General features: G+C 37.7%; 4 protein-coding genes across 4 annotated transcripts; 1 reads left to right on the top strand and 3 right to left on the bottom strand.

Moving 5' to 3' along the window:
• Positions 1 to 567: 567 nt before the first annotated feature.
• LOC133791314 (uncharacterized) lies at positions 568 to 1335 on the bottom strand. The gene has a single exon (XM_062229239.1). It carries the CDS (start codon positions 1333 to 1335, stop codon positions 568 to 570), a length of 768 nt encoding a protein of 255 aa, XP_062085223.1.
• A 124-nt stretch (positions 1336 to 1459) lies between these two features.
• On the bottom strand, positions 1460 to 2008 carry LOC133791315 (uncharacterized). Its single transcript, XM_062229240.1, has one exon. The coding sequence runs from the start codon at positions 2006 to 2008 to the stop codon at positions 1460 to 1462; it is 549 nt and encodes a 182-aa protein (XP_062085224.1).
• A 1500-nt stretch (positions 2009 to 3508) lies between these two features.
• Positions 3509 to 4501, bottom strand: LOC133791317 (F-box/FBD/LRR-repeat protein At5g56420-like). Its single transcript, XM_062229241.1, has one exon. The coding sequence runs from the start codon at positions 4499 to 4501 to the stop codon at positions 3509 to 3511; it is 993 nt and encodes a 330-aa protein (XP_062085225.1).
• A 2275-nt stretch (positions 4502 to 6776) lies between these two features.
• LOC133789407 (uncharacterized) lies at positions 6777 to 7534 on the top strand. The gene is made up of 2 exons (XM_062227248.1): positions 6777 to 7063; positions 7154 to 7534. Exons 1-2 carry the CDS (start codon positions 6953 to 6955, stop codon positions 7502 to 7504), a joined length of 462 nt encoding a protein of 153 aa, XP_062083232.1. The 5' UTR covers positions 6777 to 6952; the 3' UTR covers positions 7505 to 7534.
• The last annotated feature ends 7656 nt before the right edge of the window (positions 7535 to 15190 follow it).

Here is a 15190-nt window from a genome sequence, read left to right on the forward strand (position 1 = left end):
CGAGTGAAGAAAAGAAAGAACTGCCTGAGTAAAGTCTGTACCAATAATGTTCCAAGATTTTTTAAAGAAAGCACTACTATAACCATCGGGACCAGGGGATTTGTCATTAGGAATTGAGTAAAGTGCTCGTTTGACCTCCTCTGATGTATAATTCCCACATAAAAACGCAGCTTGCTGAGATGAAACAGTTGCTCCCTGCTGCACCACTGAGTCTAAAACAGTCCTTCTCCTTTTCATTTCAGAGCCGAGTAAATCTGTATAGTAATTCTGGAAAGCTTGTTGCACATCTTCCTGCCTGTCTAGCCAATTACCCTTCATATCCCAAATAGAATAAATAGCATTTTGAGTGATCCTAGACCGAATGCTATTATGGAATAACTTGCAATTCTCATCTCCTTGTTTTAGCCAATCTTCTTTAACCTTCTGCCTAAGAAATTGGATCTTATTATTGTAGGCTAATTGAAACCTCTTCCTACAAGAAATCTCCTCATCAACCAAATAGGTGTTACCAGGATCAGCTTGGAGTTGCCCCTGAATATCAAGCAGCATCTTCAGTGTCTTCACCTCCTAAACAAACACATCAGCTTTCCCATCTCTATTAAGGTTTTTCAGTTCCATTCTCAGCCTTTTAAGCTTAGAGACTAGGCAAAACATTGGGGTCCCTTTAACCTCTCTAGTCCAGCTATTAAACACTATCCTCTGAAAACCATCAAGATTACACCAGAAATTAAAAAATTTAAAGGATCTTTTAGTCACAGGAGCAGTACCAAAGTTCACCATAAAAGGACAATGATCCATGAGTCCTTCAGGGAAAAAAATCACTTCAGCTTCCTTAAAATTCTCCAACCAGCTATTATTAGCTAACACTCTGTCAAGCTTAGCATAAACTCGGTCGTTCCCTCCTTGTTTATTATTCCAAGTGTAGTACGAGCCCGAAAACTTCACATCAACCAATCGACAAAACTCCACACAGCTTTGAAAGGGTATTAGTTCTGAACCGTTACCTCTATAAGGGAACCTATCAGATGGGGATAGAACAGCATTGAAATCACCCATGACAATCCAAGGACATCTGATCTCTTGAGCCAAATGATTTAAGTCAAGCCATAACTGCTCCCGACCCTTCATATCATTAAGAGCATAGACCACTGTTAACTCAAAGTTCCTTCCATTCCTGCCTTGCAAACGAAAATGCATCCATTGACTAGAGCCACCTCTAATATCCACCTCATAACTCTGAGGATTCCAAGCCACTACAATTCTACCATTAGGATGGTGCATTAAATTTGAAGAAAAGCACCAACCCTTAAACATGTTGAGGTATAAAGACCCCATTTTAGAAGCCTTTACCCTTGTTTCTAGGAGACTAACAAAACCTACTTTTTTATTTGAAATCATTCGCATGACCTCCTTCTGTTTGCTTGTTTTGTTCAGTCCCCTAACATTCCACCCAAACAGTCTATCCATTTGTGAATGGAGGTTCTCCCCCTCCATTCATATTGGACCTCATTTCCTGTAACACTACCCCAGCCTGAACTTCAGTATCTGAAAATTGACCAAGCAACGAGAAGGAGTTGCTCTCTGTTATCCCCTTATTCTTAGCCATTATGCCCTGCTGTCCTCTGTTCTGCTGCACTACCCCTGAAGTTATCACAGGATCACCCTTATCCGGTATCACCAACTTGCCACTCTGCCTCAAATCTGAATTTAGATCTTCCTTCTTCTTTTCCTGCCAGATTTTTGATGAAGCACCCTGGGGACCTTTCTTTTTACACAATTCCTGTCGATGCCCTATCCCTCTACAATGCATACAAACATCAGGTTTCCATTCATAATGCACTTCCACATAAACGTATTCCCCATTTTCATCCTCAAATTTGATCTGGTTAGGGAGCTCTTTTGTAAAACTGACTTCAATCAAGACCCTAGCATATTGCAACTTCTCCCTGGCCAAGGTTGCTCTGTCTTGCTTCACATATTTCCCAATAGAGCCCACTATCTTAGCCATTGATCTCTCCCCCTAGTATTTTAACTCTAAATTGCTCATTTGAGCCCAAACCGGCACTGTCAATATTGAATCCTTAGAGAATTTGGAGTTAGGATCCCATCTTTTCATGATAAGAGGTTTCCTATCAAAGAACTGATATCCACCATGCAAAATGCCATCTCTAGTTTCCAACGAATTGAATCTAAGTATAAAAACCCCTGGTGCGAGAAGACTAATTTTATCTATACCTTTATCCCTCCAGATTCTCCTAAAGAATCCTTCCATCACCGTTAATGGTGGGTTAGCTCCCAGGACGTAGCAGACAATAGCAGAATTCCAATACTGAACTTCATCTTCAATATCTTCTGCCTCTATTTTAACACAGTCCGACTCAATATGCAGTATAGGATTAGCATGAGAAGTACCTGCTTGCTCTCTTTTGTTAGATCCCCTTTTCAAAACTCCCAACCAGTCATTCAGAGTCTTCTTGATCAGAACTTGACTATCCCGTGCTTCATTCTCCATCTCGATTCGAACCGGGGATTGCTGAGACTGGCTCTTCAAGTCATCAACCTGCACTTCAGATTCAAATTGATTATCCAGCGGTATGTCCTGAGATCGAACTTCCTCATGAGATTTCTGTCGCAATTCGATCGATTCCTCCTCTTCGTCAAAAACCATAGCCTCCACCCCTAAGATACCAGCCATTGATTTCACTTTGAGGACTGGATCCGTAGACGAAGGCCCTTTCTTCTTCTTCCCTGGCGTTTTCTTCTTCAATCTCGGTCTCCCTGCCATGGCTCCAGCTCTAGCTGAAGAGAGAGCGGGAAAAAATTCGAAAACCTTAATTCATCTAATAGTATAATTATTATAGTTATATATAATAGAAAATTAAATATTTTATAATTATATTAATATAAATTCAAATATTATAAAACATTATTATGATAATAATATATAATTCTACTTTTTTATTTCAATCAGATTTGGTCGAAATGAAATGTAGCATAATTGTAATGTAAAATATAACAAAATTGTAAAAAAAAAAAAAATCGTGAACATTACATTTAGAAAATACTTAAAATGCAAAAGTAATTCTTTTATTTAAAAAAAAATGTTCTTTATTTTATTTGCTCCTATTTTATTGCAGAATAATATAACTAAGTAGCAATTTTTTTTTCTGAACTATTATTAGATATTTTGTGTTTATTTGATTGCTTTTTGCTTATTTTAAATTATTGTCTACGGTTTCATCTGATTACTTGTCATATATCTATGCTAGGTTTGATGCAAAATTATGTTTTATTTATTTAGTTATTTATTTCTCATATACTATGCTAGGTTAGTTGATATTTTCTTCAAGAAAATCTTCTTCAAAATGTTGTTTTTCATTCATACTAAGCAGGTGTTAAAGTAAATACAATCTCAAAAAGACTAAAGTAGCAAATAGCAAAGAAAACGAATAAAAAACCATCATTTATGCTCATAATTAGCAGTTACAACCCAAATATGACTTTCTCATCAATAAATAATGTTTCTAAAGAAAGAGAAATCCACATCTTTCAAGTCTGATTCTCTTACTGGCAGCCCCAACTTTACTAGTGCAGCAGGAGTTTTTAGAGATAATTGCTTCAAAGTCCAATTCTCGAGGAGTGAAAGAATCTGATACTTTATTGATGATGACGAGTCTTCATCACAACAACTAAAACATAGTGTCAGATTTCTGATTGTCTTGCATGCAGAAAAGGAATTTTTAAAGATTAGCCAATCTACTATCAAAGTTTCAAGATTTGTGGCTTCAACTTCAAAAGATAATAGATCAACATTTCTAATTTTCAGACACTTGAGACTTTGTGAACAGAGCACACCAAGATTTAAGTTAGAACATGATCTTAGACACAATTTCTCAAGGGATGAGCACCTAGACAAAAGCTTAAATAGTGTATGATCATCCTTATTATGATTTGCATTGCTTACATCTTTCAACGACAATGTTTTCAGTGCAGGAAATCCCATTGAACAAGAAATATCCAAAGCTAACCCATTCAACTTCAAAATAGTCAAATCTCTTGCGTTGACTATTGATTTTGGTAAGCGGTAACGAACGTAGTATGTATAATGACCATATAACCTATTACGAAGACGACAGTTGTTCAAGCAAACACTTATTTCCTTAACTTTACTCTCAACTGCAAAAGCTAACCATTTATCTATGCAAGTATCTTTGTATATTTGATAGCAACTCATCATCTGAAGCTTAAAGCTAGTTATGGTTGAATCGACCATAAAATTCTTACTTGTCTTGCGGTGTTTCAAATAATTGTCAACATACTTGTACAACTTTTCTATGTCCTCCTCCTCCTCAGCATCAGAGAAAGAGAGAGGGACAGAGTACCACATGAGTTTCCACTGCTTTGATAGGAGGCATGTCCGAAAGACATCCTTAGTGGGTAGAAACGACACAATGTGTAGGATGACTTCATCAGGTAGTTTCGAAAGTCTATCCTCCTCCATTGATGATGTCGTATGCTATAGATTCTGAGTTTTTCAGTGTATCATCAGAAACAAAAATAAAAACAAGACAGATTGGTTGATCATCCTACTGCAAAAAAATTCTCCTTCTTGAACCAAACCAGAATGGATGCGAAAAAATATGAAAGGATTGAGGGCTTTGCTTGTAAAGAGAGAATTGGGTTTACGAGGTGAGTATTGAGAGTGAGAGTGAATGGTGTGGGCTTAACTCGAAGAGGAATACTCGTTCTGCTGCTCCGTATGAAGCTATTTATATTTGTGGTTGATTACTTGAAAAACAAGTAACACTTTATGATATCTCTTTATATTGAAACCCTATAGATATTTTTGTGTTTAACTGTTTTTTTTTGTTAACTTTGAGTATATTATAAATATTAAAAATAAATATTTATTAATTATATTAAATTCAATTGCCAAAAAAAAAGGAGAGACTCAAATGGTTCCCCAATTCTGATATTCTCTTTTCTTTTCTTTTTTTCCTCTTGAAATTCTCCTATATTTCTTTACAATAAATTTCAAATTTGTCACGTTGTAATAAACATTCCTACTTTTTGGTTAAAAAGAGAAAAAAATATGGGTTTCGGATAATGTATATATTTTTATATATATATATATGTATGTATGTATAATTAAGGGCAATAATATCATTTTTGGATCCCTAAAAAAAATCAGTTTCGAATATATAATGTCTATATATAACTAAGAGTGATAAATATATGTGTATATTTCTATTTGGATATAATTTACCAACTATAGAATATAACAGTCTCATTTAAATTTAAGTCTTTTTTTTTTTCCTTTCATATATTAATCGCACTAAAAAGAATATATACAATAAACAGTTTAAAAAAATCAAATAACCGAACCTTTAAGAAAATTAAAAATGTCAATATAGATCCTAATAAGTAAGTAATAGTGTATTTATATGAATATTTTTAGGTAGTAACATTTTCTATTTTTGGTATTTGGAAATATTATAAGCCAATAATATTAATAAACTATTTGTGAAGTTGTAAATAGTTGAATTAAATATTTAGAAAAATATTAGTTTACAACAAGTTATATTTTCACAAAATATCAATTTAATAAAAAAAAAATTATCATAGAATAAAAGGAGTGACAAAATATATAATAATAATAATTTTAAATTCAATAAGTACCAGAATCAATTCAATTTCTAAGTTTAAAAAAAAATTATTAATTATGAAACTATTTGTTTATATTATTATTTATTTTTTTCACTTATATGAATTCAAAACAAAAATATACTTATTTATTTATTTATTTTTAAATCAATTTTAATCTTACGACAATAAACAAAATGCTAGAAAAAAAAAACAATATGAAGGGATAGATGATCGTACATTAGGCTAAAGACATTAACTAGTATATATATATATATATATATATATGACCGTATGAAGACTACTTTTGAACTACAAAATACGAGATCGTGCCACACGTCATCACCCATATAGACTTCTTAATATTCATTATAATGGTCCCACTAAAGCAAAAAACAATAAAGGTTTAAATATTTTGTAATACTAACCTTTAGAAAAAACTAATTTTATGTTCGTCTATTTATATCTGTTTTTTTTTTTTTACAAAATTTATATAAGTATATGGTTTGATAATAAAGAATTTATTTCTGTGACAATTTAGAATGTCCATAAATCCAATGTTTTGTGTCATTATTATAATATCACTATTTATAATTTTTTTTATCAAAATTAAATATCACCAAATCAATAACATTTTCGATAAAAATGTCCCTAAAATATTATTATTATTATAACTTACTTCCAACTTTGTATTTTAATAATAAAGGATAAGTTTGAGAATCTTTTTTTCTTTTGGTGCTGCTAGGGTTGGACATAGGTTGAGTTGACCGGGTTGAGGGTGTTTGACCTAGATAATTCTAACTCTTTTAATATTTGATAGTTAGCAACTTATTGAAACTTGGGATATTTGCGGCAATAATGTCTATGTAGTTCAGTTTATTACACTTAAATGCTTATGTAAATTTTTTGGCGGCAATAATACCTACCGTTACGATTTTAAAGCAGCCGTTGGTCCCTGGGCCGTTAGGGGTGTATTTGATACACGTGTCACGACCCGATTGGATTAAATTATTAAAATTTAAAAACAAAAACAATTAATGGTTATGATTTTTAATTAAAAACAAAAAAAGAAAACTAACTGTGATTAATTAATATAACCAAAAAAATTGTTTGTCTAAAACCAGGTTCTAAAACTAATCTAAAACAAAAAAAAACTCAAAACTCCATACCCAGAAAAACGATGAAGATGAAGCTTTCCCCCCGACCACACCCAGACGATCCACCCCCGACAGTATAGCACGTGAACCCAGTAGAAGAAAACTTGTAATTCCTTCGAATTGGGGGTTAGGGCATCTTTTGCATCGGGTTAATGGAGAACGGAAAAAATTGCCATTGTCGACCACCAAGGCCAGTGGTAGAAAGAACGGCTTGGACAAACAAAAATCCTGGGCGAAGATTCAGAACATGCAACAAGTATCGGGTAAGATCTCCATTTGTTTTTGTAATCTGATTCATTGAATAAATGGTTATGGGTGTTCACTAGAAATTTTGTATGTTTTGGTCAACTCAGATTCATGGTGGGTGTAATTTCTTTGAATGGATAGACCCTCCAATGTGCCATCGAGCAAAGGTGGTCATCCCTGGACTACTAAGAAAAATTGGTGACCTTGAAACTGAAATCACATCCCTAAGTACGACAACTGACATTGGAAGTCATCGACAATGCAGTGGTTCTTCAAATGGATTTGAGACACAATCTCACAACCTTCAAAATGTTGGAAGAGAAAGCTGTGAAAGTTGTGTTGAAAGCAGGGGTAGAGTAAATGATGGAGGTCGAATGCAGTGTTACTACTTTTTGAATACTATGTATTTTGCTGTAATTCTATTGGTTGTGGTTATTTGGGCTACAAAATCAAAGTAGAAGTTGTTGGTATTGTTAGTTTATTTTTGGGTAATCTTCATGGGCAGTATTGACAATGACAAAGCTATTGCACCCTAGGCATTGATTTGTAATGAATTTTGTTGTAAAATGAAACCCCAAATCAATGTAATCTATCTTGGTCTATTTTGAATTCAGTGTTCTAGTTTATGTATTTTGTGAAATAAATATGATCAACAACTAGTTACATTCATTACCATAAGAGATAGGTACAAAAATATAAGCCTAAAAAGCCAAATGTATCTGATCTGTACATGACCAATATCATGACCAGCATGACCCTGTCATGACTCAAAAAACAGACACCAAAATACATGACTCTAAAATGGTCAACATAACAGACACCAAAATACAAGATTCGACCACTAGTTCAAAATAAAATCAAAAGATGAAACTCCTTCCAGTCAGACAGTATCGGGTTGAGCATTGGTTGCACCACTAGTTCCTCCTTTAGCATGCTATTTCAGTCTTCTTTCCTTCCTTAAAAGTGTGGATTCAGTTGGGTTCTGCAGTGGTGGACGACCTCGCTTTTTAACCACACGATTCTAAAATAGGTTGAACAAACAAATATTTAGCTCCAAATTCACAAAACAATGATAAAGCAACTAATCAATGATAAAAATTATCTGGACTGAGAAGAAAGCATAAAGTTTATACCTCAACCACCTTAGCAGATTTGCATGTTTCTCTCCTGTGGCCTGTTTTCAGACAATTGCTGCATGTTTTAACTTGTCCAGTTCTTCGAGCTTTCTTTAAAGCAGGTGGAGGTTCATATGTCTCCCTTCTCCTAGCTTTCTTAGGTCTTCTAGGCAGCTTTGTCTCAGGTGGTGGATCAATTGGGTTGAGTCCTGTCTGAGGCCACATATCTGGACTAGGCATAGGATGCACACTCTATTCATATGCTTTTTGCAATGATTCTTTTTTATAGAATCCGTGGACATAATCAAAGACATTACCTCCCATGAACCAGATAGTAGCTAGTGCATGGCCACAAGGAAGCCCAGATAGTTGAAACCTCCTACATGTACAAGTTCTGAATTCCAAATCGACAACCAAGGCACTACCATTGCTGCATTGAACCTGAAACTGAAACTTGTCATACCTAGTAACCAGACAATGCTTTGCAACCTCTTTTTGCTTCTCAATTATCTTCAAAATTCTCTTCCCCACAGGTTGAGTCATCTTCTCCAACTCAGCTTTTTTGTTATAAAACCGAGACATCAACCAAAATCTAATTTTCTCTAGTAAGGTTATAATTGGCTTGTCGCGAGCATCAAGTATGGCTGCATTGAAACTCTCACACAAATTATTCACCAAAATGTCACATTTTGGGTACTCTGAAATATGTGACTTAGTCCATTCTGTGGGGTTCTTCCCTGCCAGCCAATAATAAGCACCATCCGAGACATTCTTGACTTCTTGCATTGCTCGAGCAAACTCAGCTTGTGTTGTAGTATTAGCTGCTGCCCACAAAAGTTGTTTAAGTAAAAGTCCAGGATATTCCTTTTTAAAGTTAGCATGAAGATGTCTAACACAAAACCTCACCTCACACCCACTGAAGATGGCTCCCACTGCATTTTCTAATCCTTTTTGACGATCACTCATCATTGTCACCTTGGTGGGACTCAAACTCCCAATAGCAGCCTTCAATAGCTCCAAGAACCAAGTCCAAACCTCAGTGTTTTCCTTTTCAGCAACACAGTAGGCAATGGGAAACATGGAGTTATTACCGTCAATGCCTACTGCAGCCAATAAAATGCCCTTACAATATCATTTTAAAAAGTAGCCATCAAGACCAATTAGAGGTCTACAACCCCCCAACCATCCATCTCTACATGTCTTAAGACAAATATAAATACGCTGAAATTGCCTTCTCCCATTAACCAAATCAGTTTTCAACTTCACAGTAGAGCCAGGATTGGTAGCCAGCAACCTTTTATAGTAGTCATCAAGAATGGCGTATTGTTCCTTGACAGACCCATCCAACATCTTCCTTGCTTTTGTCTTGGCCCTGTAAAATGTCCAGCTAGACACACGTGAGTACTTGGTCTTTGCAGTTATCTCCCTAAATACATTGTATTCCATACTCGGATTTAGCCTAAATTGCTCCAAAAAGTGATTTGCAAGCCAAGTTGAGGTCAGCTTTTTATTGTCCAAAACAATGCCACAACTATGCTTGTCAACAAGTGTTTTGACCCTCATTGTTTTGCCCCTCATTGTTTTGCCATCTATCTTGTTAACTATTGAAGCAAACAACATCCACTCACAGTTTGCACCCTTGCACTTAACTCTAACTCTATTTGAATCATTGGCAATAAATACATATTCTCGATCACCTTCAATAAAGTACCTTATTGCATTCCTTAAAATTGTAACAGTGGCAAATTCCATGCCAAGAACAAATTGGAAGTTTTGCATTTTGGTTTTCGGGTTGAATTCTTTGGAATTTTTACCAGCATCAAACTCATCATCTGACTTCAATTCGTGTAACTCCTCCTCAGAACATATACCATCTGAGTCTCCTTCATCAAGATTTTGAGTACAAAAATCTGAAACTGATCGCCACCACTTCCTAGGGTCAGATTGTGTACCCATCTCTATCTTAGCTTCAACATCTTGCTCAAACTCTTCCTCCTCCAATATGAAATCTTCATCACTTTGCTTTGCTTTCCCTTTTCTGTCACGCTGAACTTTGTCTTGGCTCTTCTCAGCTGTATTTTCCCTCACATCAGCTTGAACTTTGTCTTGGCTATCCTCAGATGTATTTTCCCTCACATAAGCTTGCTTTCCTTTCCTATTTCTGTCACTTTGAATCGGGTCTTCGTTCTCCTCAATTGTATCCTCCCTCACATCACCAATACCAGCTGTAATTGCAAATTCGTAGAAATTACAACAAAATAGAAAAATAAATCTACAATATTAATAAATAGTATCCAATCTACTCATTCACAAGCATATACATAAGAAAGGAAATATTTCTTATGCAAAGTAGTACAATTTGTTCATACTAAACTAACAATTAGCAACGAAAATAAAGTATCATCATTCCTGCTCATAATCAACATTTACAGCTAAAAATATGTTCTTTTCATTAATCGATAATGTTTTTAAAGATGGTGAAATCTACATCAAGGCATCTTTCAAGTCACTCTCTGCTTTCTTTTAGTAATTATTCTGTGAAACTTCCAATTAAGCAAAGAAGAATAACATATCCATCCTCCTCCACACCCATTAACGATGTCGTTTTAGCTCTTTTCTTTGTCGAAATACCACTATTTCTTTTCTTTTTAGCCATACAAGAGTTAAAATCAAAATGATTCAATTGATTTGCATTTCAATGCTACTAAATGCTTCTTCTTTTTTCAAGGATTTACAGTATATCAAGAAAAACAAATATATACATTTATACATAAAAAAGGCAGAGGTTTTTCCTTACCTTAGTTGTAAGCAGAGAATGTATGCGAAACAATGAAGGGGTTTTTTACGAAAGAGAGGATTGAGAGTGAGTGAGTGAGAACGATGTGGGTTTCTTATGAAAAAGGAGTAGTCAATATAGAGGGTAGCTCTACAGTTTAAATTCATGCTAATATATAAATTAAATTTCACTTAAAAAATAATTGCTTCTTTTAAGGTGAAATTTACCTCACATATTGTTTTCTATAACCGTATTTTTGTATGGAAAAAAACTTTCAAAATATGTAAAAAAAAAAAAATAGGACTTTCTGAATAAATTTCTTAAAAAAATAGTTTTTCTTTTGTCTTAAAAAATAGTTCTAAGAAAATTATTTTGAAATTTATTAACAACTAATTTTTTTAAGCAATTGTCATGATCTTGTCCTCTACATTGCTCCAAGTTGGATTATATGCATCTTCTTCTCTGCTACTCAAATTGTATAAAGCACACTCATCATCATCAACTTCAGGATCAACAATAATTATGGTGATGTTGATGGAACCCCTAATCAAATAAGGACATATTATTCCACTGCAGTACCATATATACCTTGAAAGCTTTAACACAAGAACAAAGCAACTTGTGTACATGACCTTGAATGTCTACCATATTCATTCATATACGCATGAATACCAAACTGTGTTGATGCTGCAATATATTAAATCAGCCGATTGAGACACACAGAATAAATGATCGATGTCCTCCACTTCTGTAAGCTCGTCGGCAAGCAATAGTTGATGAGAAGAGTAAATCAATGGGGTAGGCTACAGAGTTCGAAAGAGTTGGTATGAGCCAAATCTCAAAAGAAGAAATATAAGAGCCAAAGTGATGTTCCTAATAATTGTTCAAAAGAAAGTAATAGGTGCATACTTTATGACAGAAGGAATGAAGAATTGTTGTTATATTCCTTGAGAGGTAAAAGGTCAGTACAGTGCACATATAAGGCCCTATGTAGAGGGGACCAAATAACAGAATAAGGAGACCTGGGCAGCCAGAGAGACTACTCAGTCAAATTGCAAGCAAAGCAATTATTACTCACAAGATTAATCCATTCTTACACAATGTGAAACAAGCTTAACTTGTGAAAATGATAAAAATGAATTCAGAGTTCCTTTCTACGTTCTGACCCATGACATGAGAACCAAACATTGTGTGTACTCAGGATCCTTGGAAAGTGCCTCTCTGCAGTGAAAAGAATGTGTTTGACATTGCAGCTAAAGATAATATTGCTAAGAAGTTTGACTGAAAAATTAAAACAAATAATTTTTTGGCAGAGAAGATGAGCAATTACTGCATTATTGGAATTGCTCTTTCAATATGCTGTTTTGATCATAGCTGGACGAAAAGTTGCCAACAATTCTAGTGGCGAAGTTCAGCAAAAACTTCTACCAACATCTGATGTTTAACATAGTTTACAATATCAAAAATTGAGGTCACTTACGTTAAGCAGTTCCTTGGGAGAGAGGTCCTCCAAAAATACTCAAGTTTTTCTGGTTTTGTTGGAGAGATCATCCAAAAATACTTTCAGAAGTTTTTATACGTTCACTTGAGGATGTTATAGCAGGAATACTAATGCCTGAGTCTGCATCTGAGCTAGAAGTAATGTAGTCTGGCAGCCCCAACTTTACTAGTACAGCAGGAGTTTTGAGAGAGAATTGCTACAATGTCATCATGATAAGTAGTGGAATGTGAAGCAAGCTGTACGCCCTGGTTTTCCCACGGGCTGTTTAGCAGGACGAGCCTCGGACTAAACATGATTTAGCCCGAGGCTCCCACAGACCAGAGGCTCTATTTTCAGGACGGGCCCTTTCTAGCTCGAGGGGGTCCTGTTTCCAGCTCCCTCTTGTTGCACCAAGAGCTGGGAACAACATCCGGCGACCACTGACGGATCAGCTCGGGTTATGGATTGCTCCGGCAGCGAGCTTCTCAGGAAGCTCTGACCCTATGGGAAGTCAACACGCAAGATAAACGTGCATAATCCTGCCATCACGTATCCGATATCCCCCTGACTTCTCGGACACGCAGCAGGAACGTGCGTATTCAGACACCCACGGACGGGTTGGGCCGTGCGGCCCATTGTCTCCTTCCATACTGATTAGATCACACTTGTGTGTCAGGTTTAGGAATTAATCATGAATATCACAGACTTGATATGACAAATGAAAAGGTCACGGGATGACCTCCCTACCAATTTCCAGGTGCCTTCTCCTATAAATATGGAGACCCTGGGAATTGATAGGGGTTGGAAAAAATAGTCTTGGAAGAACTATATATTTTGTAAACCAATTACCCAGAAAAGATGAATAATATTGACTAGTGGAGTAGAAGGATTTTAACCTTCGAACCACTTAAAAACGTGTTTAGGGTCACCTAGTTCTTTCCACAAAGATTTCATATCTGCGACGGTTCTACTTTTAAGTACTAATCTCTTTCTCTTTTTCTCTTAATTATCTGTTGCCGAAGAACCGCGTCAACAGTTTGGTGCTTTCATTGAGAGCAAGTCCAATTAGTACTACCACAAACATACAACTATGGTGACCACTCGATCCAAACATGGCAACGAGACAGAACAGCATGATGGGCAGGAGGCCCGCCATGTTGCCCTCCCCGAGGAGCAAGTTCCTGAAGTCCAGCAAAGGCCAGGAAAGCAGCCGGCCGGCCAAGACGACACTGGTAGTTCGGCGCCCCGGCCGCCTAATCCGAATCCATGTTATTATACTGCGGTGGAGATGGAGAATGCTCAGCTGAGGAGCCAGCTAGCAGCAGCTGGTCAGCAAATCCAGGATATTCTGAGTCGACTACCCTCTCTCACAACCAACGGTAACGTTGGAGAGAGGCAAGGCGAGGCTCCTAAGTCTCGCCGGAGTAATCGATCCAGGCATAGCCGTTCGGGTAGACTCCCTGCAGCCAACTCCACCCCTTCATCACGCCATCAAGAGGCGAACTTCAGGGAAATGCCTCAGACCGAACAGCAGCAGTACAGCCGTTCGGTTAGGACATCAACCCCTAGCTCTCAGCCTTCCTCGAGGATGCCCAGAAGAGATAGGGGAAATTCCCAAAGGAGGGCCGAGGGGATCCGGAGACGTCAGCCCGTCCCCGAAGAACGTCCAGTTCCTCGTCCAGATCGCCCAGCGCGAAACCATCAAGCTGGCAGGGCCGAGAGGCCCCCACCAAATTTAGTCCGTCTGGACGGCACTAGGATCGCCTCTCCGATCAGGCATCCTCCTTCTCCCATCAGATATCCGTCTCCTCAGACCGTCCGAGACATCCCGACCTACGGAAATAGTAGGAGAGACCCGCCATCGGCCGGGCCTTCCCGGCGCAGCAGGGTGCCGGGGGAAGGAGCAGGTCGAAGCCGCCAAAGACGCACATCGAGCCTGTCCAGCAGGAGTCACTGGACCGGTAGTGCACGGAGTGATCTTTCGGGAGGAGACCTGCGACAGCGACTAAGTTCAGCACAAAGTCACCATAATTCCCATGGAGGCGACCTTCGAGATCGCCTCAACTCTCACAGAGAGGGTCCAGTTAGGGATGGTAGCCAGGCCCGCTCAGTTGGGGTCCGATCCGAAGTACGTAATGGCGGGAATGCCCCAAATGACCTATCTCCAGATAGGAGGGGCAATAACCCGCCTAATATGTACAACGGGTCCGGAGCTGTTGAACAGCCCCGGAATAACCCAGGATCTCAGGACAAAACCCTAGAGCGCTTAACTCAAATGGAGGAGCTGATGAAGAAGCTCCTGTCGGAGAAAGAAAAAGACGAATATGATTCAGGGGATGAGATGGAGCTCTTCGCCCCCAACATAGCAGCAACGGCATACCCTTCTGGCTTTCGTATGCCTCACTTGTCAAAGTTCAACGGGGATGGAGACCCATCTGACCACTTAGGGATGTTCAACACCCTAATGATGGCTCATAACATCGGGCCAGAGCTTCGTTGCTTGATCTTTCCTTCCACCCTAACTGGACCTGCCAGGCAGTGGTTCAAACAAAGTAAAAGGCAGTCAATCAGCTCCTGGAAGACCTTTTCGGCTGACTTCAAGAGGGCATTCCGCGCCTCTCAGGCCGCCAGGGTCTAGGCCGACTCCCTAGCTAACGTGAGACAGCAACCTGGAGAAACGCTAAAAGCCTACTTGAGCAGATTTGCAAATGTCGCTGCTCGATCCAGAGACGCCGACGACAGCTCCAAACTCATGGCTATGAGGACCGGGATC

Source organism: Humulus lupulus, chromosome 7 (genome assembly GCF_963169125.1).
Source record: "Humulus lupulus chromosome 7, drHumLupu1.1, whole genome shotgun sequence".
Taxonomy (NCBI): domain Eukaryota; kingdom Viridiplantae; phylum Streptophyta; class Magnoliopsida; order Rosales; family Cannabaceae; genus Humulus; species Humulus lupulus.